General features: G+C 42.1%; 1 protein-coding gene across 1 annotated transcript in view; it reads right to left on the reverse strand.

Moving 5' to 3' along the window:
• Positions 1 to 26,354, reverse strand: part of LOC135089364 (homeobox protein araucan-like) — a 137,554-nt gene extending 111,200 nt beyond the window's left edge. The window contains exons 1-2 of the mRNA XM_063984932.1: positions 25,270 to 26,354; positions 8,548 to 8,802 (exon numbers count right to left, since the gene is read on the reverse strand). Of these exons, the coding sequence (XP_063841002.1) occupies positions 8,548 to 8,802; positions 25,270 to 25,320 (306 nt within the window). The 5' untranslated portion in view covers positions 25,321 to 26,354. The remainder of the gene's footprint in view (positions 1 to 8,547; positions 8,803 to 25,269) is intronic.
• Positions 26,355 to 27,069: the final 715 nt, after the last annotated feature.

Below are 27,069 nucleotides of genomic sequence, written 5' to 3' on the forward strand. Positions count from 1 at the left end.
AGGAGAAGGAGGAGGAGGAAAGTGACGTATGTGCCATGAGCAGCGATCACTCACACACCTCCCACACTCCGCCTCTTGTTACCTCAAGGGGACGGAGGGAGAGGCGGAGGGCGGGAGAGGAAGAAGAGGAAGCAGAAGCATGGAGAGGAGAGGCTAAGGAGGGTGGAGACGCGGGGAAGGGAGGGAGACGAGAGAAACAAGGACTTAGGGAACAGAGAAGGGCGTAAAGGAGGAGGCAAGAGGGACCGAAGCATTGGGGGAGACGCGAGGGGGAAGGAGCGGAGGGTGAGGAAGAGAAGGAAGTGAAAAAGGGAGAAGGCCGGAGAGGGTGAGAAAGTAAAGAAAAGATGGACTGTGGAAAGCAAAGAAAAAATGTATCCAGTAATGTTTCATTGATAGAAGGAATAGAATCTCTGTTGGAAATAAAAAGAAAAGAGGTCAAACCTGAATTACTTTTATGTGTCTTTGATTGTTAAAGTGGAATAAACAGTGAAAAAAGTGTTGTGCAACTGAGAGAGAGAGAGAGAGAGAGAGAGAGAGAGAGAGAGAGAGAGAGAGAGAGAGAGAGAGAGAGAGAGAGAAACATGATTGTTCAACGAATTAGTAAGACATAAGACCATCAGGAAATCGCCTTCAGGCAAGAAGAAACAGGAAGACACACCAAGGAAAATAGAGTTCTTACTTCACCACATCCACCTTTGCTTTGAGGAAACAAACGATTGAGGTCGGAGATGAAAACATGCGATAAAGAAGCAATGAAGAAATAGGAGTATCAGGAAAGTAAACATCCAAGCAGGCCAAGATGAGTGCAGCAGCGAGGCGAGGCAGCGAGTGTGGGTCCCAACGGAAGGTCAAAATAAGGCGGATAATTGCGGGCGTGTGTGTTTTGGAAGCAGGTGGGAGTTGACACAAGCTGACGGAAGGTAGCCATTACTGCTCACTTAGCGGGCCAGATAAAGAACATCTAAGTGAGGGTATTGGCGCTCTTGTGTAATTTATCGATCCTCCACCGCCCCGGCAAACCTTCATTACTTCTTCATTTGTTGTGACTGCCCTCCCTCTCACCTCCCCATCAACCTCCCGCCCCTCGCACTCCTAACCCCTCGACCTCTTCCCTCCCTTGTCTCTCTCGTCCTCGTCCTCCTTCTTTTCTTCTCCTCGTCCTGTCCATCTGTGCATGTGTACTTAGTTTGTATTTTGGTTATCTCTCTCTGTATAGTTAATGTTATATAAAGTGTCGTATAGTTGTCGGGATTCTCTGCCTAACCATCTCTTTCTCCTCTTGATTTCACTGTCGTTGTTGTTGTTGGTGGTGGTGGTGGTGGTGTTTGTTGTTCCTGCTGTTGTTGTTGTTGTGGTTGTTGTTATTCTTGTTCCTGTAGTTGCTGTTCCGTGGATTCTCCATCTGTTATATTCATTGTACACTTTTTCCTTCCTTTCTTTTTGGCAATTTTTCCCTTCTATCCTAACCTTTTCTGACTTGCCATGTTGCTGTATTTTTTTGTTACTTGCCTTTCTCCGTTCCCTTTCTTTTAATCCGTCGTTTTTTATTCCCCCTCGAGAAGTTTTGGAAAGTTTTAGCTTCTTTTTTCTTCTTTTTATTTTCTCTCTCTCTCTCTCTCTCTCTCTCTCTCTCTCTCTCTCTCTCTCTCTCTCTCTCTCTCTCTCTCTCTCTCTCTCTCTTTTCTTTATTTCTTACCGTCATACTCTCCCTTTTCTCTCTGTATCACTTTCCACTGTTGATTTTACTCCCTCGCCTTCCAACCCTCATCCCCCTCCGCCCCCCATCCATTGCACCCTTGACACTCCCCTCTTGTCCCCTTCACCCTCTTCCCCTCCGCGGCGATGCCTGACTAGGGGAGGAACAGAGAAAGGACAGGAGAGGGTGAGAAAAGGAGGGAGAGGGAGGGAAGGGAGGCTGAGGAAAAAGAGAATAAGGGAGAGAGAGAGAGAGAGAGAGAGAGAGAGAGAGAGAGAGAGAGAGAGAGAGAGAGAGAGAGAGAGAGAGAGAGAGATGGACACAGACAGACAGACAAAAAGACAAACATAAGAAAGGAAAGGGAGAAATGAGAGAACTTAAGATGAGGGAAGGATAGAGACAGAAACAGACAAAGAAGAAAGGAGAGAGAGAGAGAGAGAGAGAGAGAGAGAGAGAGAGAGAGAGAGAGAGAGAGAGAGAGAGAGAGAGAGAGAGAAAAAGAGAGCTGGAGTCGAAGGAAGGAGTCAGAGAGAGGAAGGGAAAGAGAGACAAGGGGAGAGGGGGAGAAGGAGAGGGAGGGAACTGTAAAGGGAGTGAAACCTACCGGACTACAACTGTATAGGTGTTGTCTTACGCACGGCAGGAAGTGGGAAGCACACACTCCCTAAGTACTCGCGGCTGCTGGCAAATTATCACCTCCTCCTCCTCCTCCTTCTCCTTCTCCTCCAAAGAAGTCATCGGCCTTTCCAGCACAAATCAACGCCCCGTCCTCCTCCTGCCTCCGTCTTATTCCAGGGGCGCTTCAGGACATTTTCAAGGGATGTTATAAAGAATGTAACATAAGATAAACAAACTTCTTGGTGTTTTTAAAAGTCTGATTGTGGTCGTGTCCTTGAGTTTACCTTGTTTCGATCTGAGTTTCCTGTCATTTATTTTCAACTTAATATTCCTGCTCCTTTTTTTTCTTCTTCTTTTCTCCCTCTCATTTTGTCCTCTGTTCAAGTATGTTTTTTTTTTCTCTCTCTCTCTCTGTCTCTCATCTTGTTTGTCTATATTCCCCCTCCTTAGTCAATTTTTCTTTGTTTTCGTTTTTTTTTTTTATCATTATTATTATTTTTATTTTCGTCTCTCTTAGGCCGTCTTCTCAGCATTGCCCGATTCGAGTGTGAGAATCCCGACAGAACCTGAGACACGTCGCCAAGACAACAAATGGCCACTCCGCCGCGCTGTGCTCAGGCTTCATAAAATGCTCTCCCTTCATGATAACCATTTATAACTCATTGTTTCATTTTTACCTTACTTATTTCCCTAACGATTCTTTCACAAATAACTCCCGTACGTTTCAGCCTTTATAGTTATTTTCACTTTTTTTTTTTCTTCCATGGATATCAGACGAGTACAGTTACATTTCCACATATTTCAAACAACACACGTCCTTTCAACATCTCTATTAGCAGTTGTCATCTGGTCTCCACGTCACCTGTACATCAGCTTATTGCGCCCTCCCCTTTCGTAGCCTTCACCTGTCAACTTTCACCTACGCCTATAGACTTTCCTGTCTCCGTAACTTTATCCCGCCCCTAACCCTGCTGTGCCCTGCCTTTTCACGCCCGTCATATCAGATTCATCCGTTGCTAAGGGTACTGTTTTCCTTTATATTTGAGACTGAGTCTGTCTCTTTCATCTGTTACATTTTCATTTCACCATTCGTTTTATGCTTTGTTTGCCTGCCAGGTATCTCTCTCTCTCTCTCTCTCTCTCTCTCTCTCTCTCTCTCTCTCTCTCTCTCTCTCTCTCTCTCTCTCTCTCTCTCTCTCTCTCCTTCTTATTATGAACTTTTTAATCTCTGAGGAGGTACTTTCGGAAACTTACTTTAATTTATTTCCCGCCAGTCTAATACTAATTCTGTTCTATGATGCAGAGGCCAGCCCATACAACCGTCAGCCGCTTCTCAGGAATGGCGAGTACAGATACTTGAGGGAAAATATTTTGTTAGGATAGGGTTTGTTTCACCACTCCGTATTTGTTCAATAAAAAAAATGAAAATCATTATATCGTAAAACCAGAAATAGAAAATTCCTATATACACCATTTTTCTTTTAATTTGTTCTTGTTACCTTTCAGTATGATTGTTTCATTATCTTCCTACTCATTCTCTCTCTCTCTCTCTCTCTCTCTCTCTCTCTCTCTCTCTCTCTCTCTCTCTCTCTCTCTCTCTCTCTCTCTCTCTCTCTCTCTCTCTCTCTCTCTCGTCTTCTTTTGTCTCTTCTCTGCCTCCCCTGCCTTTCTCCCTGCGCGGCACCTCACACGCCAGGCGTCTCCTAGTAGCAGTATAATTATCAGTGTATCTCGTCCCTCTCGCCTGCCCTCCCCAGTCCGGTGGCGGCCCATGAGTTAATAATTATTATGTCTACCCTGCTAACATAAGGCGAGTGGATGCCTCTGGGGGGCATGCCATAACTTATACAGAACCTCCTCCATCTAGAAATTATACATCACTTGTAGGAATAGGCGAAGCGGGACCTCCCGTCCAGCTACTCTAGATATTAATTCAGGTTGAATCTACACGTAAAATTGTTGGTGTGCGTGAGGAGCCCAAGCCTTGGATGGGAGAACAAGGGAAGGAAAGGCTTACTAAGGTTTCATGGGATCTTACGTGTGTGTGTGTGTGTGTGTACAGTATATATATATATATATATATATATATATATATATATATATATATATATATATATATATATATATATATATATATATATATATATATATATATATATATATATATATATATATATATATATATATATATATATATATATATATATATATTCACTTTTTTTATATATTTTATTTATCTATTTATTTTGTATTACTATTTTTCACACACACACACACACACACACACACACACACATAACATGCAGGCATATTACAGTGGATCTTTTGCCTCGGCAATCATTTGTAGTGAGAAGAGGAAAATGTAACTGGTGCGCGATGTGGTTGGTGCCTGGTGACGGCGGTGCCTCGCGTGTTGGTAGTAGCGCCCCGCCACAGTAATAAACAAAGCGACCGTGATAGCGATCTGAGTTATGGTGTGGGAGTGCACAGGTGAGGCGACCTGGTGTCCGAACTCACTTCTGGCGCCGCTGATGACGCCCCGCAAGCAAAGGAAACACGGCTGACTAATAATTTGTGTATTATCGTCATGCATCTCAAAAAATAAGCAAAACAGTCAATATAGTAAATTTACATTTTCTTGTGTGTTTCTTTCGCTTAGCACAAGTGTCAATGTTACTTGAAATTCTGCCCTTCAAGGCTGGAACATTTTCAGGCAGCGACATTTCATTTTGAATAATGATCGGTAACCTATATTTCTCAGGGTACTTATACAGAAGGCGGGGCAGGGTACGTTCAGTGATACTGCTTCATAAGTACACATCGATGAGGTACACACCCACCGTACATATACTTACACACGAGCCAAAGTTTATATGTTTGGCACACCCTCCCATCAAAACTCACAGGTGGAACACCTTCTTTTTTGTGCATCAGCTACAGAGAACGAAAGTTTGTGTTCTTCCCAATCTACCGCCGCCAACCTGCTGATCGTCGTGATCAGTGCGGCACAACTGTTCGGTGGCTGCTGAATTTCGTCGTCTGTTGCGTGGCAGGACACAGAGGACCCTGCTGTTGGGGTCCATGCAAACATCCATAACACCCTGATGCAGGTTACAGGATCCTTCACGCAAGAGAGAAAGAACAGGTGTCGTGGTACACGCACATCTGATGGTGATGGACAATCACCATCACGACCTTACGGGCACAATATTTCATGAAAACGAGTCATAATGGTACCAAAAAAAAATAATAGACCGATAAAAGAAAAGTAAAGATATCATGATCCATTGTAACAGCAGCGAACGTCCAATATGCTTTAGAAAGCTTCAGAACGTCTTAGTCACTGCTGTGTGCCTCAGCAACATTGTTGTGAGGGATCACATGTGGTCGAATTTCACCGTCACATTATAGCAGGCAAGCTTTAAGCCTTTCATGATGTAATTACGGAAATGCCAGACTTTCCGACAATGATAGCTAAGGAACTATAATCTCTGAGCTAAATGTTCCTCTGAAACGAGAAATGTGAGTCATGCCATCACGGGGACTGTTTGGAAGAAGAGAGCGGCGACACAGGACCAGCCCAGCCATCCTGCACAGCCCGGTGAAGGTGGAGTCAGAGAGGCAAGAAAAGAGACTGAAGGAAAAGAGGAACACGCTTATGAAGATGGTGATCATGCCAGTAATAAGAACGAATTTATAATTATTAGTAAAAATAAATAGGAGAATAAAAAATCACTATTATCATGATGACATCTGCAGTGGTGATAATAATGATAGGGATGATAATAATGAAAAGAACGATGACATCGATGACGGCGACGACGACTATGGCAACAACAACAACAACAACAACAACAACAACAACAACAACAACAAAAACAATAATAATAATAATAGCAATAATAATAATAATAATAATAATAATAATAATAATAATAATAATAATAATAATAATAACAACAACAAGAGCAATAATAACAAATAATGATGATTGTGATGATAATGATGATGATGAAACTAATAATAAGAATTATTATTATTATCATTATTATAACATTACCAATGACAGTGCTTATTACTATTACTTATTATTATTACTTACTATTACTACTACTTCTACTTACTATTATTATTACTTACTACTACTACTACTACTACTACTACTACTACTGCTGCTGCTGCTGCTGATGCTGCTACTACTATTCTTGTTATTATTATTATTATTATTATTATTATTATTATTATCATTATTATTATTATTATTATAATTATTATTATTATAATTATTATTATTATTATTATTATTATTATTGTTATTATTATTATTATTATTATTATTATTATTATCATTATTATTATTATTATCATTATCATTATTGTTGTTGTTGTTGTTGTTGTTGTTGTTGTCGTTGTTGTTGGTGTTCTTTTTGTTGCTGTTGTTTTGCTGTCATTATTATTATTATTATTATTATTATTATTATTATTATTATTATTATTATTATTATCATTATTATTATTATTACTATTGTTGTTATTATTATAGTTATTATTACAACTAGTGATGATGACGTGTTCCTGCCTTCCCTCACATGTCGCACGTTGCCGAAAAAAAAAAAAAAACTGCGACCATAACGAACACTTCTCACCGTCAGAAGAGCATCAACAGATGAGTTTCGACCTTTATTAAACTGGCGGCTTCAGTGATAGATATGAAGGATCTGTTGACTGGTGACGGCAACATAGACGCACACCATCTGCGAGCATTCACCTTCGGGCACCACAGCGCTGCTCAGTGCTGGCGTGGCGAGGAGAGGAGGAAGGGGCTGCATATTTGCTTGCCTTTTTTTTTTTTTTTTTTTCAACTAGGATTCCATGAACTCCAGAGTGTAAGTTTTCACCTGCCTCCTTTTGGTCAGTGAGAGGCACAGTCATGAGAGGCCACAAGTAGCATCCCGCAGTCTTAATTTTTGCTGTGCCTTTATCGTCTCTCAGTCTGCTGCCTCTACCTACTCATTTATCGTAATTACGTAACAAGACTATACCAGCCATTCCAGGCGTCCGTCACTTGTTTCCAGACACGGCGTGATACATGAGACTCCTGTACGTCCTCATAGGGTACGGATCAAATGTGTAGAAGGGAAAGTATCGCAATTAGTCCCATCGAAAGTATTTGCCTTACACGTCAGGATCCGCTGAAAACACGGGATTATTTTTTATACTTCCATGGAAAGTAATTATAAGTAACAAGATTGAGCGATACGCATTCTCCAGAGCCTCACCTCATCTCCTTACTCCTTAACTACACCTGCAGTTCCTGTTTGTTTTGATGGTGTCTGAAGCCTCGAGTGGCCGCCCACCTGTCTCCTCTCCCCAACCAACGTCACTCTCACTGCGGCGTTTTTCTCTCCCCTGCCCTCTCTCCCCTCATTCTCGACACCCAGAATTAAGAATTTTTATACAGTCGTATTATCGCGCTTCTCGTCTATTTTCCCCCTGATTCTGTCCGCTCTTCGTTAGTATGCTATATCTTTACATTTACTTTTACATTTACTTGGATAAAATGCTTAAAAGTATTGTTTCTTACACACACACACACACACACACACACACACACACACACACACACACACACACACACACACAAAGACAAAGACAAAGAGAGAGAGAGAGAGAGAGAGAGAGAGAGAGAGAGAGAGAGAGAGAGAGAGAGAGAGAGAGAGAGAGAGAGAGAGAATGCTCAGAGTGGCACTACGGGTCGTCAGTCCACCCCCGCCTCACTCCCCCGCAGCCCGACACACGCGGGGTGCCAGCGCAGTGGGAAACAGGCCGGGTCGTGTTACGCCGCCGGAAACACTGAGCCACGGGTCACAGGGAGGGAAGGGGAGTGAAGGGAGGAAAAGGGAGGGGGGAGCGTGCCGTGCCCTGAGACCTGACTCCACCGCGATGGGGAGATAAGGGAGCAGACGGTCAGAAGTGAAGCAGTGTGGATCGATGGCTTTTGAGTTTCGACTGTTCGAGGTAAAACAATTTAGTTCATATAAGAAAGTGAAATCCTCTCGTGGTCGTCAGTAAACAAGATCATAAAAGCAAAATATTTCGAAAGACTCATCTACTATCACAAGGATGCCCTGATAATCACCAAACACTCACAGTCACACACACACACACACACACACACACACACACACACACACACACACACACACACATACACACACACGGATACTCACCAAGGGACTGTAGAAGGCTGAGGAATCCATGCCAATAGACGGATAAGGGTTCTGTTCGCTGGAGGTGTAGGTGGTGCCGTAGACTCCCCCGGAGGCACCCAGGCTTGAGCCGATTCTGGAGTAGGAGCCAATGGCGAGGCGATCGTACTGGCAGGAACACACGGGTTGGCCGCTCACCGGGTCCGTCATGATGGTGCGGCCGCCCTCACAGCAGCCCGAGCCGCCTGTGCCGCCTCCGCCTTGCCCCACCAGCAGCTGTACGCCATGTATACAGGAAGCAGAGCGTCAGTATGTGGCACAACACAACAAAAGCTTCTGTCAAATGTGATTTAGATAATATCCATCACTGACCTGACTTGAAATACAGTCCTTGCACCTAAGCTGTTATGATTACTATTTTATCAAGTCTAAGCTTTGCAATGGTTAATAGCTACATGCATTGTACATCAACCTGTGATATATGACTATGACTTTTTGTATATATAAGTTTGAAATATGGTTATAATATAAGAACTAGTATTATGACATGAACCTTAATACCCAATAAACATCCGTTTGATGAGATCAGGCACACCTCAGCGATCGAGTTTTAACATCTGGGAATCAATTATGGCACTCTAAAGGGAATTTGTTGATAATGCATATCATTAAACTTTACGGCGACACGACTCAACATTTGACGTCCCATTCATATACATCTTAACCCTCGCATGCACGCCGACAAATCATGCACAAAGACACCATGAATAAAACCTTCATCGGACAAGGGGAATTATAGGCCCGGAGGCGTGAGTTACAGGGCGTCGCATGCAGGTGTTGAATGATTGACTCACTAGACCGATAGATCACCGTTTGTCCCGACCGTCGACACACGCCAACACCCCGCCGCCCACACCACCAACCTCACCACAACTGCTGCCGCTAAGGAGACCAAATCACGTCCTTCATTCATACTTTAATACCAGTTAGACCAGTGGACCAGTGGAGGAGGGAGGAGAGAGAAGAGCTAAATGTTAGAGCGGGGAATAAAGGTAAATTCAGGGAAATGTGACAAGTTGCGTGTTGTGTCGTCGGTCATTTCTGTCTCTCTGTGTGGTGGGTAAAAAAAATCCATGGCGCAAGGTACACGGAGGAGCGTACTCTAGGGTTACTCAGGTTTAGCGTCCCCAGGTTCCTCTTGGTGGCACCGTCATTTTATCGATCAAACCGCAAGGAAGAATGAACTGCTGTGGATTCTGCGCCGACTGTTGCGGCCTCTATTCGAAGTGAAGGCCGCCGACTCGCTGTTAGGTAAGCTGCGTATGTGCGTTGATCACTGCAGCGCGAAAACTCTTACTAGCTCATAAGTTGTCCCGCCAATGTCAAGAGAAAATAATGAATAAATGGCATCTGCGAAGGGAGTGTTTGGGTTTCTTTCTCTACAAGACGCAAAAGAATAATGTAGAAGGAAGGTACGTGATAATAATACTAACAACAAAAATTATTAGAGTAGCAATAGTGATCGTAAAAAGTAATGTAAATGATAATAGTAATAATACTAGATATAGTAATGATAATTATGCGATCGATTTAATAACAGTAATAATAATAATAATAATAATAATAATAATAATAATAATAATAATAATAATAATAATAATAATAATAATAAAAGTAGCTGTAGTAGTAGTAGTAGTAGTAGTAGTAGTAGTAGTAGTAGTAATAACAATAATAATAATAATAATAATAATAATAATAATAATAATAATAATAATAATAATAATAATAACGGTAATAAAAATGCTTTAGCAGCAGAAGCATCAGTACTAATAGTAGTACTAGTTGGTGCTGATGATGATTCATTGTACGAACATCACAAGAATGGAGACACGAGTAGAATGTTATGCACGAACGAATGAAATAATAGGCCTTCCCGCAAGAATAAAATCAGGAACAGAGAGAGTGAGGGGGAAGGGGGCAGGAGAGTGTAAGGTAGGCCCGCTAAAGAGGTAAGGATTGTGGGATGGGAGGTAGGAGGTAGCGAGGAGGGAGGGAGGGAGGGAGTATTTGTCTGCGGTAATAGGAAGGTCGGCTAATAGGCAGCAGAGGAGGGATGAGTGATAATAGGGGCGTTAGATGGAGACGCCTTAAAATAGGGGGTGTGGCTGTTGGCGGCAGGTGGAGGGAAAGAGGAGAGAGAGGAGGCGGCAGGTGAGTCGAGCCTCCTAATTACACGGCAGGTAATGTGTCCGTCTTTAGATGCTCTCCCGATAGTGACCTCAGCTGTCAGTCTAATGTGTTCACGCGCTGTGTTCCTCACTCAACTAATACACACCGGGGGAACCTTTCATTACTGCGCTGTACCATGACACCTGCGGGCAAGGAAGCACACCGGCGCGCCCGTTCAAGCAAGAAACAAACAAACCCTCCAGCTTGCGTTTAATTGGCGCGACGGACTGAGGGATGAACGCCACTCATCACAAAAATGTATCACAGGATAAATAAATTGGTGCCAGCATGTAATCTGCTATTCTCCACCACCGTCAGTGTTATTACCATCACTACCGCTTGACGCCGCTCCGCCCTCCTCCCCACCTCCCATCTCTCTCTCTCTCTCTCTCTCTCTCTCTCTCTCTCTCTCTCTCTCTCTCTCTCTCTCTCTCTCTCTCTCTCTCTCTCTCTCTCTCTCTTTCCACCGCCTCCACTCCCGCCACCTCCACCACCACTAACACCAATAACGCCACAAACATCGACGTTACCGACCAAAGGTATGTCCCAATCCAACTTGAGTGGAAGGCTCCGGGAAGGGGAAGGTATGGGAGTGAGGGATGAAGCGCAGGTATGAGGTATGGGTGTGAGCCTGAGGGAAGGGTGCTGGTATAAGAAAATAGTACTGTTCTAAGAGAGGGAAAGATGAGTAGCACAGGTGTTGGGAGTAAAAGTCACAGGTATAGAGATAATATAAAAAAAGACAGGTGTGTAATGATAGACACGTGTGGGGAGTTGGTAGGAGAGAGTATGTGCGGATAGAGACAGGTGTGGGGTTGAGAGGGACAGGTGTGTGTGGAGTAAAGAAGGACAATCGAGAGACAGCCCGGAAGAAGAGATGTGACTGCCACTTTGCTTCATATTTATTCGTCTCCATTTCCGATCGGGTTCCACTTCACCAGTTTCCAATTTGTTCGATTAAAACATTCGTATTATTATTTCCTCTTTTACGTCCTTCACTTGCCAGATCGATTTTACCAACTTCACTGATACATCACAATAAAATAAATGAAAAACCCATAATGGTAACGAACCCTTTCCTTGCTGACTGCCTCGCATTTGACTGTTTGAAGTAGAATTGACAGTCTGCTTTCTTTCCTCTTCCTTTTTTTATCTGTACTTTCTCTCAAAAGCTGGGAATGTTTCATCTGCAGCAATAAGTCTCTTCGTAGCTTTCCTGTATTTCTTTTTGCTTTTAAAATGTTCGAGTTGGCATACAGCAAGATTTTTTATTGTGTATATATTATTTTAGTTCACAGTCTGACTCCTTTGCGTTATAGAAAGAAAGAAAAAAAGCAAAAAGAAATATAAATAGTAACTGACAGCGTGCAACTCGCAGAGAAAAAAAATACTACGTCTTTTCCCAACACCGCCGTTGACTTCATCGAACTACGGGACTTTTTGGACGAAAAAAGAAAAGTTACACGTGACAATTCAAACACCGTCACGCAAACCTAAAAATATATTCGCTGAAAAAATTAACCTGAACTTAAAAAAAAAAAAAAAAAAAAAAGGATTCTCACAATGAAGAGGGAGAGGCGGCAAAAAGGTAAGCCACTGTGTTCGTTCATCACGTCACTCTCAGTCAGGCACAAGTGATGAGCACACCACTTGTTCTGACCACAGGGGATAAATTGGCCTCATCCGCACCTCGCCTCCTGGTTGCGATCCATCATTACCCGCCAGCCACAGCCGATACACGAGCACCACGCATGCAAGCACCAGTTTTGGCAAGCAACCAAACCTCACACACGACCACATTCCCGTACCTGTGAAATTTTTAGTATCTCAAAAGTTAAGTATTGCGATATATTGGCATCCCACCGCAACTTTTCTTAATTCCAAGGAACCAATAAGTAAATAAGCGAAATGATCAGGTTATGATAACACATACACACACACACACACACACACGCATATATATATATATATATATATATATATATATATATATATATATATATATATATATATATATATATATATATATATATATATATATATATATTAAGGGATGATGTTTGACAGAAATGGGATCGGATTTCGTGCAGTACTCTATTTAATTCCGTGAATGAGCGAGTATTCCAATTCGAGGTCCCGCTGACGGAGATGTTGCAGCTTCCCTAGAAGTGGTGCTCTGGTTTTGGTCACCGTTCTCCTAAGCGGGATGGACACATTGCATAACACAGTTTGTCAGCACAGTACTGAAGTGTTCTAAAACTTCTCAGTGCAGTCAATGAATAGATGTGTGTGCTTTTTTCTTGTATTTTTTTTTTTTTTCGTACTCACACTCATTTAGACAAGACCATCACTGGCCTACTGGTTAATACTTTTGACTACGAATCCACAGACCGGATTTGAATCCTAGTAGGAGCAGACAGCACACAGCTTACTCAGCCGATTATTCTTACATGCGGGTTGTTCATGTAATGAATGGGTGTGTAACTAAAATACCTGAAGTAAAGTTAAATTGTGATAAGCCGGGTGTCACAGTCAGTTTTCATCCTCCCTAGAGGGACCTTTATCTATCAGGTACTCCCATGCCAGGCAGATGGGCATAAGGGCAGCGGCAAGACATAGCTCAATGAATGTCATCTCACAGATAAATAATGAGGTCTGATTAGCGCAAACAAAGGCCGATCTTTCGCTTGTGCAGCACTTTTACATAGATATGCAACCACCTTTTATTTGTTCGCTTTTCGCTGAGAGAAAAATACATATATTGTTTTATGTAATTGAAACTGACGGCAGGAATTATTTGTTTCTCTTTTACATGCGTCCCTCAATTTTTCAAACATTTTGTATCGTTCTTTTCTGCTGTTCTCACTAACAAGCAGCAATTCCTTCAGGTTTTGTGTGCGCCTGAACCGCCAGTCAGACCATTATTATATCGTGCACGTTTTCTGATACTTGCTCACCTATTCTCTCTGACAATATCTTTATTTCCAAATCTAAGGGTTTTATATTCACAACACACATTGCCCCAGAGTATGGAACAAAAGAAACAGGAGAGGGGATGCAGGTAGGTCACTTTCTGTGCGATGCCAGGGTTTGGGCCGCAGTTACTGCGGCGCACTATTGCTTTCCATGCCATAGCTTGTCAAAAGTTTTTTTGCTTTTGTTTTTTCGAAAAAAAAAATGCAGTAATTTGTTTTCAAATCAACCCTGTTATTTATTTTTATGGGAGCTTCATCTACACTCAGTGCACAAGACAAACTATCTTGTAGACACCAACCGATAATATCGCAGGTAATTATCTTCATTTAGAAATTTGGGCAATTATTTGCTTGCTATAATTTTTGTATTGTATTCTTATTTTTAGGAGACTTTTCTACCGTGTCCTTATCTCTGTCACTTCATGTTTTATGCTCGCTTCAAAATTTCATTATCGCGGAATAAAGAAAATGAAGGAAGGTGGTTCATCAACTGGATTGTCTATATTTAGGACTTTTTACAGATTATATATATATATATATATATATATATATATATATATATATATATATATATATATATATATATATATATATATATATATATATATATATATATATATATATATATATATATATATATATATATATATATATATATATATATATATAATTTCTTAGATTAGGTTGTGTACCCCCTAATCTCTCTTGTCCAACACACACACACACACACACACACACACACACACACACACACACACACACACACACACACATACACACACACACACACACACACATACAGCCACCCTTGAGAGGCGAGGGAGAGCACAGCCAGAGGTGACGTGGAAATATGACCGTGTAGCACGCAAGCTGGAGGCACGTAGGAGGGCAAGGAACACGTACCAGGGCAAAGGACACGTGATCAGGCTCAGGACACTTAGTCGGGCACGTACATACCCGAGTTCAGGACACGCACTCAGACCAGCAACACCCTCTAAAGCTGAGAACACTGTGTGCTGCCACCACCACCACCATCGCCGCCGCCTTCCCTGCCACGATGAGCGGGCAGCCTAACACACCTCCGAGCGGCTTCTCCGGAATACGGAGGTAAGTTGCAATTTGTATAAAGGAAAAAACACAGCAATTTCAAGGTTAGTCCCGAAAAAAAAGTGACACAGGCAAACAATGAACGGTACCGCTCGTTAAATTACGTAATCGAACTGTATAAAAATATTTTCAATAAATAGAATAAAATAAATTCATTCCTCCTCATTTCCTCATTGCATCGATGACCATTGGCGATCATGAAAGCACACTCAGCTTAAAATGAAGAAGTGACGAAGACCTCAGCCACAGCCTTATGTATGGCTGAGTCACAATCGCGGAGGGCAGACGAGGACTTAAAGGAGGAGCAGGAGGAGGAGGAGGAGGAGGAAGAAGAGGAGAAAGAACAGGAGGAGGAGGAGAAAAAAGAGAAGGAGGAGGAAGAAGAAGAGGGGAGGGAAAGAAAGATGGTGGTGTGACTAAGAATCGAGAAGGTTTTTACTCATGCTGCAAATGATCCCAGAAAAGCTTCCACAAAACCATAAGTAATAAGACAAAATAACACTTAATGACCAAAGCTCAGAAACACCTGGACAGAGCTGCAAATAATGGTGAACAACGAAAAATAAGACGAGAAGCGATGGAACACAACAAGAGCGAACAACTGTAGAAAGGAGAGAAAAAGGAAAGCAAAATTGGAAATGAAAGACAGCGAAGAACTCATCAAGATGGCAGTAGAAAAACACCACAGAAAGACAAGTTAAGATTCGACTTTCCCATAAAGCCCCCCCGCCCTTAATCATCCTCCGTCCATCCACACCATCCACGCAAACAGCGACCATTAATTCGCTCGGAAGAAAAAAGTCGATAAGTTCTCCCTTCACACAACCTCTTTTTAACATATAATTCGAGTAGATATCTCACTATAGCAGGCTTAGGTAGACTCCCTCTTGCTCCCCTCCTCCTCCTCCTCCTCCTCCTCCTCCTCCTCTGACCGCCACAGTAGCAGGAGCCTCCCACGGTGCATTCTCCGCAGGTCAATGTGGATTTACCGAGGGGATTAACCAGACTTGACCATCAATGAGGGAAATGAAATCAGACAAGGCTGACGGTCAAGTAGCGATCGTCCTTTAAATATACAAAGCGCACCCTCCTGCACAACCTGCCACTCGGGGATGATGACCCTAACAAGATCTAATTCGATTTTCACACTCGATTTGGATTATAGAGAAAAGGGGGAGCAGCGCGGCGCCCGTCATTGTGCGGGGCGACGTGAGGCGAGGGCGGTGAATGGGTCTCCCGCGGCGCCGCCCAAGATAAGAGCGGCCAGCCTAGTGTAGAGTGAAGGCCGAGGCACATGACTCCCTTCCTTCCCTTCCCTTCCTCCACCGTCCGGCCCAGGTAACTCAGCCGACGATTACGCTTCTCTCTCGGTAATTATAGAACGGTAATTGCGCTACTTACTCTTAATGCGCTAATTAGAGATGAGATAACTACAGGAGACCGCCGGCCCCGCTAAGTGTCCCGAAACATGCAAATTTGTTCCTCGTTATGCTGTTAAAATCCTTCCATTCCGACCATACGCTACGAGCTCCGCGGCGCCTCGCTGGAATATCACCAAGTTACGAAAAAAAAAAAAAAAAAAGCCTGGAATATCTAGAAGGTTTACAGAAGAAGTGACCAAAGTCTCGTTTCATCCTGCCATAAAAAGTTGGATCAGGGAAGAAGAATCTTTGTTACGCTGGACAGGTAAAGGTGTAATGGCTCCGTCAGCGCTAATTGGTCCTAGGTGAGCAGAATAACCTGAGACTTTAATGAAGAACAACCTGCACCGGATAACTGGCTCACTGAGGGTCATCTCGCAATTAAAACCCCTGCTCAAGCACCGGGAAAGTACCGTAGATATTAAAACACTGCCAGAAAAAAATAAGACAGCACCTTAGAAAGAAGTATGTATGACTGACACACACCAATGTGAACGCAAACAAGGCGAAAGCCGGACAACCGTCATGAAAATCAGCTTCAAGGAAAGGAAGTGAACTTGTAAACACATGTGATTTCTTCTTAAAATATCTAGAATCCTGGACATCTGCCCAGGCCTTCTCTGGGGCGGCGTGAGCGCGACTGGTGTTCTCAGTGTCTCGATTCTACAAACACGCATTTTATTCATAATATTATGATGCGGAAATACGTTGTGATGGTGAATAATGACGATGGAGATGATGGTGATGGTGATGATGATCATCATCATCATAATAATAATGATAGCAGTAGTAATAATAATAATAATAATAATAATAATAATAATAATAATAATAATAGCAATAATGTCAAGTATTTTAAGTGGAGTTTTGTAAGACCATCATTATTATAACATCACCGATAAGTCAGAGCAGCGCCCGAGTTTTTAGCGCGCATTCATCCCCCTGCAGCCCTTCATCCAGTGCGGTGGGGAGGTGGCGGGCCGCGTGCTGGTGGGCTCCACAACAGCGGAGCCTCACGCCTGTCACCGTCGCACTCCATATAAATTATTGTACAAAGCTGCGGTGTTCCACGCTCCTAAATTTTCACGTCATAGTCGGTTTCCTGGCTCATGTCGCTTGACCGTTGTTTTGAAAGAAAATAATGCTTCTACTTCCCTATTATTACATGAACGTCGAGGACCACGGACGAGGTTCCTCTTAATAATTACTTCGACTTGGATTTTTTTTAGACAATTTGTTAATCCGAGGTGGTAAAAAACCTAACTGACATGTGCTTGAATTATGCGATCTGAATTCTGATAGTGAATACGAATAATCATATTCATTATCATGGAACCACAAAGGTACTCATGGACATGCCACTGATTAGAATTACTCGAAAGAATTCAGTAAAGAATTTCTATTATCGCCAGTGGATGTGGTCACATCTCCTCATGTATACTCAAGTATGGATCGCCCACACTAACCAGAAACACTTTCTTAAACACGAGAAAACACAGATTTCCTTGAATGTGACTTGTAATTAAATAAAACATTTTGATATTAGAATATTAAAGAACTTCCAGATCACAAAGATGGTGTAGGTGGTGGTGCCTCTGGTTGCCTCTGTCCAGTGGCCACTCCCTCGCTCACCTCTCTACCCCTGTACGCTCTTGAAATAAACCACCAAGTTTGTTTTTCCTACCAAAAAAAAAGGCTCTGACGTTAGAACAGAACTGCGCCGAACGATTTTCACGTCAAACTTTCTTCTTACACCACCTCAGTATAGCGCAGACTGGCAGCATGGAATGGCGATGTACTTAGCGTTATATAAGTGTTACATTGTATTATCTACAACATATAAACTAAAATATAAACTAAATTTTTTTACGAAATATAACGATGATGCCTTAGCTTGAATGTTCTTTTTTATTTAGTTGTAGAACTCCGCTTTTTCTGTCTTTACAATAGATGTCTGACATTCTGCAGTCTGTCACTACATTTGATTTGTGCCTTGTGTCCACTATCTTCGACACAGTGGCTCGTATGAACCCTTATCGCATTCCCGCCTCCCGCCCGATGCTCAAGTGGCCAAGTGAAGCCTACACGACTTGTTTTTCCTCTCTCATAATCACAGTAGTTGATAATCTTTTCACACACACACACACACACACACACACACACACACACACACACACCACCACCACCACCACCACCACCACCACCACTTACGGATACGGCAGCACAGCCTAAGCCTAAACCCCCAACAGAACAGACCACATCGTCAAGCATCAATAACATTTAAAGACACACACACTCCACTGTAAAGTACATGTGCACTGTACAGTCTCTCCGTACACAGCGCTTCCATGACTGCACACAACGACCATCACCACCACCATCTAGCTCATCCCAAGCTAAAGCTGCGGACGTCAAGCGAACATTATTCCTTCTATGAAAAATATGATGGGGAGAGAGAGAGAAAAAAAGGGCAAATAACCTGCGATAAGAACAAGACGAGGCGCTGATGACGGTGACCTTCCTATAATTGCTCCCCGCACCAGACGAGGCCCGCGACTCCTCCCCCCCTGACCTTAGTGCTTCACCTGCAGGAGTGAGCGTGGGGCGGTGGGGATGGTGGAGGGTGGACGACCAAGGTATAATATATGCGACCCAGGTGATTTGGGGCAGAACCATGCATGCTTCGGCCGCCATGTCGAGTCTTATCAGCGAGAAGCCGCCAATTATAAGACGTGAGTCGTAATTTCATCGAGTAACTCCATGTTTTGCTGCGTCCTCGTCCACGTCCGCGTCCCCAAGTCGTGGCGGCGATGGTTGTGGCGATGGTGGTGGTGGTTGACACCCGCGGAACACTTAAGGAAAAGGCTCACTTTGTACCTTGGCCCAGTGTTACGACAGATTCAGGGACGTCAGCTAGTGTCCTGCTTACTGTGGTGAGTCGGGACGATTTTCTTTTTTTTTTTTTATCATTACTAATTTGAATCGTCTTTTTGTTTAACCTTTGTGCATCTTTTCATTTGCTATGAATATATATTTAAGTTTTTGTTAATGATAGGGGTAATAATAACAATTAAGGGTGACGATGATAGGAATAATGTTAGCAGCAACAAGAATTATCAACGATAATGATAATGATAATAATAATGATAATAATAATGATAATAGTAATAATGATAATAATAATAATAATAATAATAATAATAATAATAATAATAATAATAATAATAATAATAATAATAACAATAATAAAAAGAAGAAGAAGAAGAAGAAGAAGAAGAAGAAGAAGAAGAAAAGAAGAGTCACAATAATAGAATAATAATGATGATGATAATAATAATAATAATAATAATAATAATAATAATAATAATAATAATAATAATAATAATAATAATGATAATAATAATAATAATAAAATTGTATGATAATAGTAACAGTGATGATGATGATGATGATATTAATAATGATGATGATTATTATTTATTATTGTTATTATTATTATTATCATTATTATTATTATTATTATTACTATTACTATTATTATTATTATTATTTATTTATTTATTTACGAACTTTTTATATATCTTTTCATATACTTTTATATATCATCATCATCATAATCATCATCACCATCGAGACTAATGTAACTGCTACTCGTCTTCCTCCTTCTCTTCCTCCAAAGGCTGGCTGGTTTTTACCGTGGGCGCTCGTCGCCAGCTGCCGGAAGCTTGGCGGACTTGGCGGTGTTCCTCGCAGGAAGTGTGAGAACACAGGTGACGAGATACTGGCGACTTCAATATTTGACGTCGGGAATCAATTAACAGCGATACGAAGGGTGGGAGAAGAGGAGATAAGAATATGGAAGGCGAAGAAATGACAGATGGGGTGGGAGGGGGGAGGGAGAGGGAAAGGGGAAGCCTGCCTATTCACACACTGGCCCGCGCCACTATTCCACGCAGCTCCTCGTCCCCCAATCCCAAAATGCCCTTGCGTTGCCCTTGCGTCGGAGGTAACAAAAGCGAATAGAAAAAACCAGAGCATGGAGCGTTTTTCTATAATTATTTTACGCAGCAGGCAGTAATAAGGATCAACCAACTGGAAAGGTGTAAATGTTATAAATGCCCATTTCCAAAGCAGATTAAGCAAAGTATCATAATGCGATTTGAATATGCAAGACGGTATATGAATGTCGTTTTTTCTTTCGTATAGCGTAAAACACACACACACACACACACACACACACACACACACACACACACACACACAAACACAAACACAAACACGCGCGCGATCAACATCGTAAAAGAAAAGGAGGTAGGTGAAAGACTGAACATTTCATAATCGTGCTCATTGCTCTGACCGATGTGTTGAGGTGAGGTATTGCCCGGGAGAGGTTCATAACACCACTAACTACATCATATCGAAACCGAATTCCATTTAGCATGGCAGGAGGCGTGGGGTGGGCGGGGTGTGGTGGCGTTGGTATTCCCCCTGCTGGTCCTGGAGGCTCCGGCGGCATACGGGATGACCTAGCGAGGCCCGTTTATGAAGATGTTGCCATTCCAATCACTCTGACCGGCAATTCTCTGCTTCGTCGCCATTATCTGTGTTTAATTGTGCGCCCATTCATCAGAGGCGAGGCGCTTCCTCCTGTCAATCGGCAGCGACCTTTGCTATCCTTGTTTGATTCTTCTCTTTTGCGTTCACGATTTCCGGTGATTAGCGCTATTAAGAAAACGTGGAAGGTCCGTCAGTAAATTTTGCTTGTGTTTTCTTTTGTTCTAGTTTGTCTGCACGTGCGTTAGCAAAGTAATCATCCCAAGTTCAAACACCTATGATTTTTTTCTCGCCTTGTTCGTATTCGTCTCGGTGACCGTGGGAGCAATATTAGTGTTAAGTGGATAAAATTGGTAGGTTTGACGTTTTCAGTAAATAAAAGCCTTAGTAATAGTGATATGTATACGTAGGCAACACCTTAGGTTTATTTGTTATCACTTAAATTTCAAAATAAAAGTAAAGCAATGCTTACATTAGTTGGACTTCATGATTCGACTTTGCATCTGATGGGAATAAACCAGCACAATATACCGCTACCATCACTTCTGTCCTCACCTCATTCGCCACAATGGACGAGTATAAATACTTCACGCACAAAGGCTCCCAGAATTGCCTCCTCACTGTAGGCCATCACTGTAACACTTGTCACGTCCATACACATTTTCACAACAGACTCACCTCCTAAAGCAGCCCATTCTCACAGCCTCATCGCCATCCACATAACAGCCTGGCCATTGTTCTCTCCCTTTCAGAAACAGTTCCCATAAAGGTTTTTACCTTCCAGCTTTCCTCCACGCCAACCATCCTTGTTAAGACAAGCTGAGTTGATTGTAATAGTACTTGTGGTGACGTGGGTGTTTAAAGAACCAAATGGTTGGTCACCTTGGCGGCGGAGTGTGACTGGATGTGATGCTGCTGCCGAAGAGACGAGCTGCTGCGGTGTGAAAGTGATGCAGATAGGAAATCACGCTGGTGACAGTTTATGACGTAGACGTAAACACTAATGAATGAATATATATATATATATATATATATATATATATATATATATATATATATATATATATATATATATATATATATATATATATATATATATATATATATATATATATATATCGCTTAGTGCAACAACACATCAAAACTTAAACTCAAAAACGTCAGTTGTAATTCAATGAAGTTCTGAGGCTATATGCTTTACAGATTTTATGCCACTCATAAAGTGAATTAGAAGTATATGTCAAGCACAGTACGTTAAAAAGAAAAAAAAGTAAAAAACTGGCAGTACTGATACCTTACCTATGGCGCAAGATGTTAAGTTAGGTATGTGCCTCGAGCCTCAGGTTCCCTCACAAGTAATGTATTAGTGTCCACTAGTGCGAGCAGTGGGTGTGGAAGGGACGATTCCACTACCTAAAGGGGGGGGCGGGGGTCACCTGGTGGACTGTACCTGCGCGCGGGCAGTACAAGTGCTGACCAGCGGCGACGCACTGTGTCCAGCCAGCCGCCGAAGGAGGGGGGAGGGGGTCAGCCAGTGTGAGGAGGGACACGAGGGCGTAGAAAGGCCAGGGAATTCAAGTGAAAACGGCAAAGCAGACGAGATATCCGTTAACACGTGGAGGAAACGGTCAAGTTAATAATTTCTTGCGAAAGCAAGTCCGGCAAGTCTTGCTTCGTCATCACAGTCTGTCAGGCACAGTCACGTTACTGTTCCTACCACCATCACATTGTCCCAGTGAGTGTTGTCTACAAGCCAGCTCGTCACACACAGGCGTGTCTCACACACTACACTTGCTGTACTCTGTACGCTGACTTTTACATTAGATTTTGGAATGCAATGCGTGAAGTTCTAATGAATTGTGTTTTTTATTGTATGAATTGTACTTAAGAAGGGATTTAAGAGATCGTATGGGCTGTGATATATATATATATATATATATATATATATATATATATATATATATATATATATATATATATATATATATATATATATATATATATATATATATATATATATATAATTGTATTTATTTACTGGATCTTGTATGTGTATATTCAGTTTCATGGTTTGTGATTCACTGCACGAGAAACAACGTTATATTTCTATCGTCACGTCCACATAAGTTTACACTGTCGTCCTTTTTTCATTATTGTTCATTGTCGCGCTGCCTTCGGGTGTTTGCAAGCACACGGCCGCCGACTTAACGCTTCTGCGAGAGGAGCCGTGGCTAGGTGGCAGACTCACCTCTGTCACCTGAGTGAGCAATGATTTTTAGAAGTCATTCATCTACTCAAGAGAGAATACTCTCCGTACCTCACTCTATCGTTACTTCCTGTATACTCAGTATTTTTACTCAAAGTAAATAGAGGCCCACGACTTCCTGGGTGTCCGCCGCCAGTCTCTGCCGACACCTGTCTTCGTCACGGAAACGAGTGGCTTTCATTTTATTATCAGCAATTTCTCTAAATTGTTAATTTGTTTCAGGAGAGACGTTCCTAAGGAACAATGATTATTTCAGTATCTTCCTCGACTGAATCAGAGGTGTCTGTCTGCCGCTGCCTGGCCGCCGAGGGAAGGCCGATGTGTTGTGTTCGGGGACACAGGAACCTGAGATATTATTAGTTTTTCAGTTCTGAAATAATAATGCCTAATCAAAGAACCAATTAATATTCATGGAAGACGTTTACTTTATGATTTAGAGTTATCAGCAGGATGTGTGGGTACTTTGATAGTTAATGTTTCGATAAATTTTAAATAAATACAGTAATTAAGTAGTGTGAACAATCAGGGATAATGACGGATGTGATCGAACCAAAGAGGGAGGAACGCAGACTGAATGTAAAAATGTTCTCATTCATTATCTCTGTCCTTTTAAATATAACTTCGATATAAATATAAATATTTAAATATAACTTGGATAACACTCGTCTCCTTACAGTAAACTATTTAGTACGTTAGAGGATTTGTTTCTTGTACTTACTTAAATACACATTTTCATTACTTGAGTATAGTACTTAATACACTGTTCAGCAATAAACAACACAGAAAAAAAGTGTGTATATGTGTGTGTGTAATATATATATATATATATATATATATATATATATATATATATATATATATATATATATATATATATATATATATATATATATATCCACGTGTGTGTGTGTGTGTGTGTGTGTGTGTGTGTGTGTGTGTGTGTGTGTGTTTTAAATCAATACTAATTACAATCAATATATGTAAAAAAATAATAAGTATATTAAGAACTGATCAACAATAATGCAACTAATTATTGTCAAAAGGATACTTTGGTGTCTGATATTAAAATTTTTCTTCCGTTTATCATTATAATTATCATAATTATTATTATCTACTCTAATCATTATTATTATTATTATTATTATTATTATTATTATTATCATTTTCATTATGATTATTATTATTATTATTATTATTATTATTATTGTCGTTGTTATTATCATTATTACTGTTTTATTATTGTTTTATCATAGTTATTATTATCTATGTCTTGTTAATATTATCATTATTATTATCTTTAGCAATATATTATGGGAGACAAAACTACATTATTATGATCTTTAGTTTCCTATGTTCAGTTTCCTTCATGCTGTTCCATGTAATGTGACCCAAACGCAATTCATCACAGTAATAAATCAATCCTCACTCATCATTAACACGAGATTGAAAGAGAGAGAGGCAGAATTTATCAAAAAGTCTGGGTGAATTTAAGGTAGATAATGTGATTCTTGCCCTCATCCTCATCCTCCTGCCGACGACACACCACGCAGCCTTTCCGCGGCCCACCCTACACCCTCGCCCCTCGTCCCTATCAACAAGTTCGCCCGTCAGTCCTGCACGCCTCCTATCTGTCCTGTCAAGCAGCCAGGCTCACCGCGTGGCCTGCTACACGGTGAGGAGCTCCGCACTTTGCCATAGCCAGGGTAGTAAACGGCGGCAGATAGACATGGTTAAGTCGGGAAGAGGAATCCTGTCAAAGGGCAAAAATGTTTAAGGCAGGTGTCATGAAACTTCAATGCGAGGACAAGGAGGTCAGGAGGCGGCAGCTGATGCGGCCCGCCTCCCACCACAACCACGCCGCCGCCGCCGCCGCTGCCACCATCGATCCAGCAGAGGAGTTCGGTAATATATCCGCGAGCGTGAATGTTGATAGCGGTGCTAATTGGGAGTCTGAGAGGTCCTTTTTACCCGTGCCAGCGCCTCGGTGCCAATCTGGCATCGGTCTCGACTCAAGGGGGCGGGGAAAAATATGAATTATTGATTCATATTAGCGACATGCGCACCACAAAGCATATAAAAAGACGGCATTTTTACGTTGAGTCTCAGAGCCACACGGGGCCTTGAGGGGACGTGAGGGGCTTTGAGCCCCTTGAGGGGCCCAAGGCGTTCCTCAGGTGTTGCTAGGACTTACCTGGGAGGCTGCCGTGGGGTAGGTGTAGCCGAATTGGGTGTAGGCTGACATGGTGTTGTGTGCAGACTGCAGTCCTTATAGGATGAATACAGTCCACTGCCGTACGTAGGCCTGGTCTATGGCACCTCAGTGATGTGTACCTTGCAAAGTGTTACTCTCACTAATTACACATCCCATCGACACTGGCCACCGGGCGGTCACTGGCCAACACAGTAGACACAACTGGTCACTGGTGTCCGACATACACAAGACTAACAACACACAACACGTCCTCCACTAACTCCATACAAGCGAGCCAATGGGGCGGGGCCTCGGCGCGATGGGAGGGGCTTCGCGCACGAGGGCGCTCCGCATTGGTTGTCATGTCGGCATCATCTCTCTCTTTTAACAAATCTTTTCGTTGATTGGCTGTCGTCCACCTCGGGCGCCTCCTATTGGCTACGCCTCACTGGCATCTTGGGATGGGACAGAGAATGAGTGGAACATTTCGTAGGACTGTCTGCCTAATATTTTCGACATGTGTTTGGCAAACAGAAATACACAAGTACACTGATTTTTCTAGGATGACTCACTTTGTTTATGAACGCATTTGAGTTTGCGACAAACTCTAGGGGGTCGTAATGAAGAGGTAGACAAGGGGGTAATAACGCCCGCTTGTGAAACTCCATAGTGGCCATCAGTTGACCACAAGGGACGTGATAACACACACTGTCTGCCCCTAATAGTCTAGAGGGAGACTTTCCCACCGCGTGACCCAAACATCAGACTAAATGGAAACTTACTTTCCTGGTCGTGCATAATGAATGAGTTGGCACAAAGGGAAAGTTGTAGGCCTGGGAGGGGAAGGGAGGAAGAGTACAATGTCCGGAGCCACACACACACCAGCCAGCGACATGGGAACCACCGGTAAACATCGTCACCAACACCGCCACATAAGAGGTGACAATAGTGAACTTAAGCCCCGCAGGTGTTTACATAGGAAGTTCACATGTTATTATTTAATTCCGTTAATTAGATCGAGTGACGTGAAACAGCATGGCACACAAGCAGGCCATCGTATATTTTCTTATCAGCCTTGCACTCCACGTCTCTACAAAATACATGACACAAAACTATAGCACACCGCTTTTATTTCTTCATTTTCATGTGGTCTGAAATTAAATCATTATCTCTGTCGTGATTCACTTTGCAATCACGGTTCCTAGTGACCACAAAGAGCATTTAAGACCGTGCATAAGGCTGAAGGCAAGAGGATGGCAACCTCACTTCTTTATGTTGTTCATAAAGTCTGTCTCCGAAGCGAGGTCAGCCGTCCTCAAGGTTCTCCAGCATCGACCGGAGAGCCGCCGCTTGCTGACGGTCCTCTGGGGGACGTGAGCCGTGATGGGTCGTTCATCCCACCGTGCGACACAAAGGCGATTGCATTCCGACTTTAATATCAGAATTCTCTTTAGTTTCGCCTACGAGCTTAACACATTAATTAGTTTTTGTCTTTATTTTTATCAGAATTCCTCATTAACATTGGAGGCTTAGATTTTAATTAGGAAAATTTATCACACGGCGACTCCTGTTGTAAAATTACTTAACATGTTTTGTTCTATTCACGTTTTATATATATATATATATAGAGAGAGAGAGAGAGAGAGAGAGAGAGAGAGAGAGAGAGAGAGAGAGAGAGAGAGAGAGAGAGAGAGAGAGAGAGAGAGAGAGAGAGAGAGACGTGTGTGTGTGTGTGTGTGTGTGTGTGTCTTTCTTCGAGTACGTAAGTGGAACGACTCAGCTTTCATTATAAGATATTTT

The sequence above is a fragment of the Scylla paramamosain genome, chromosome 3, assembly GCF_035594125.1.
Source record: "Scylla paramamosain isolate STU-SP2022 chromosome 3, ASM3559412v1, whole genome shotgun sequence".
NCBI lineage: Eukaryota > Metazoa > Arthropoda > Malacostraca > Decapoda > Portunidae > Scylla > Scylla paramamosain.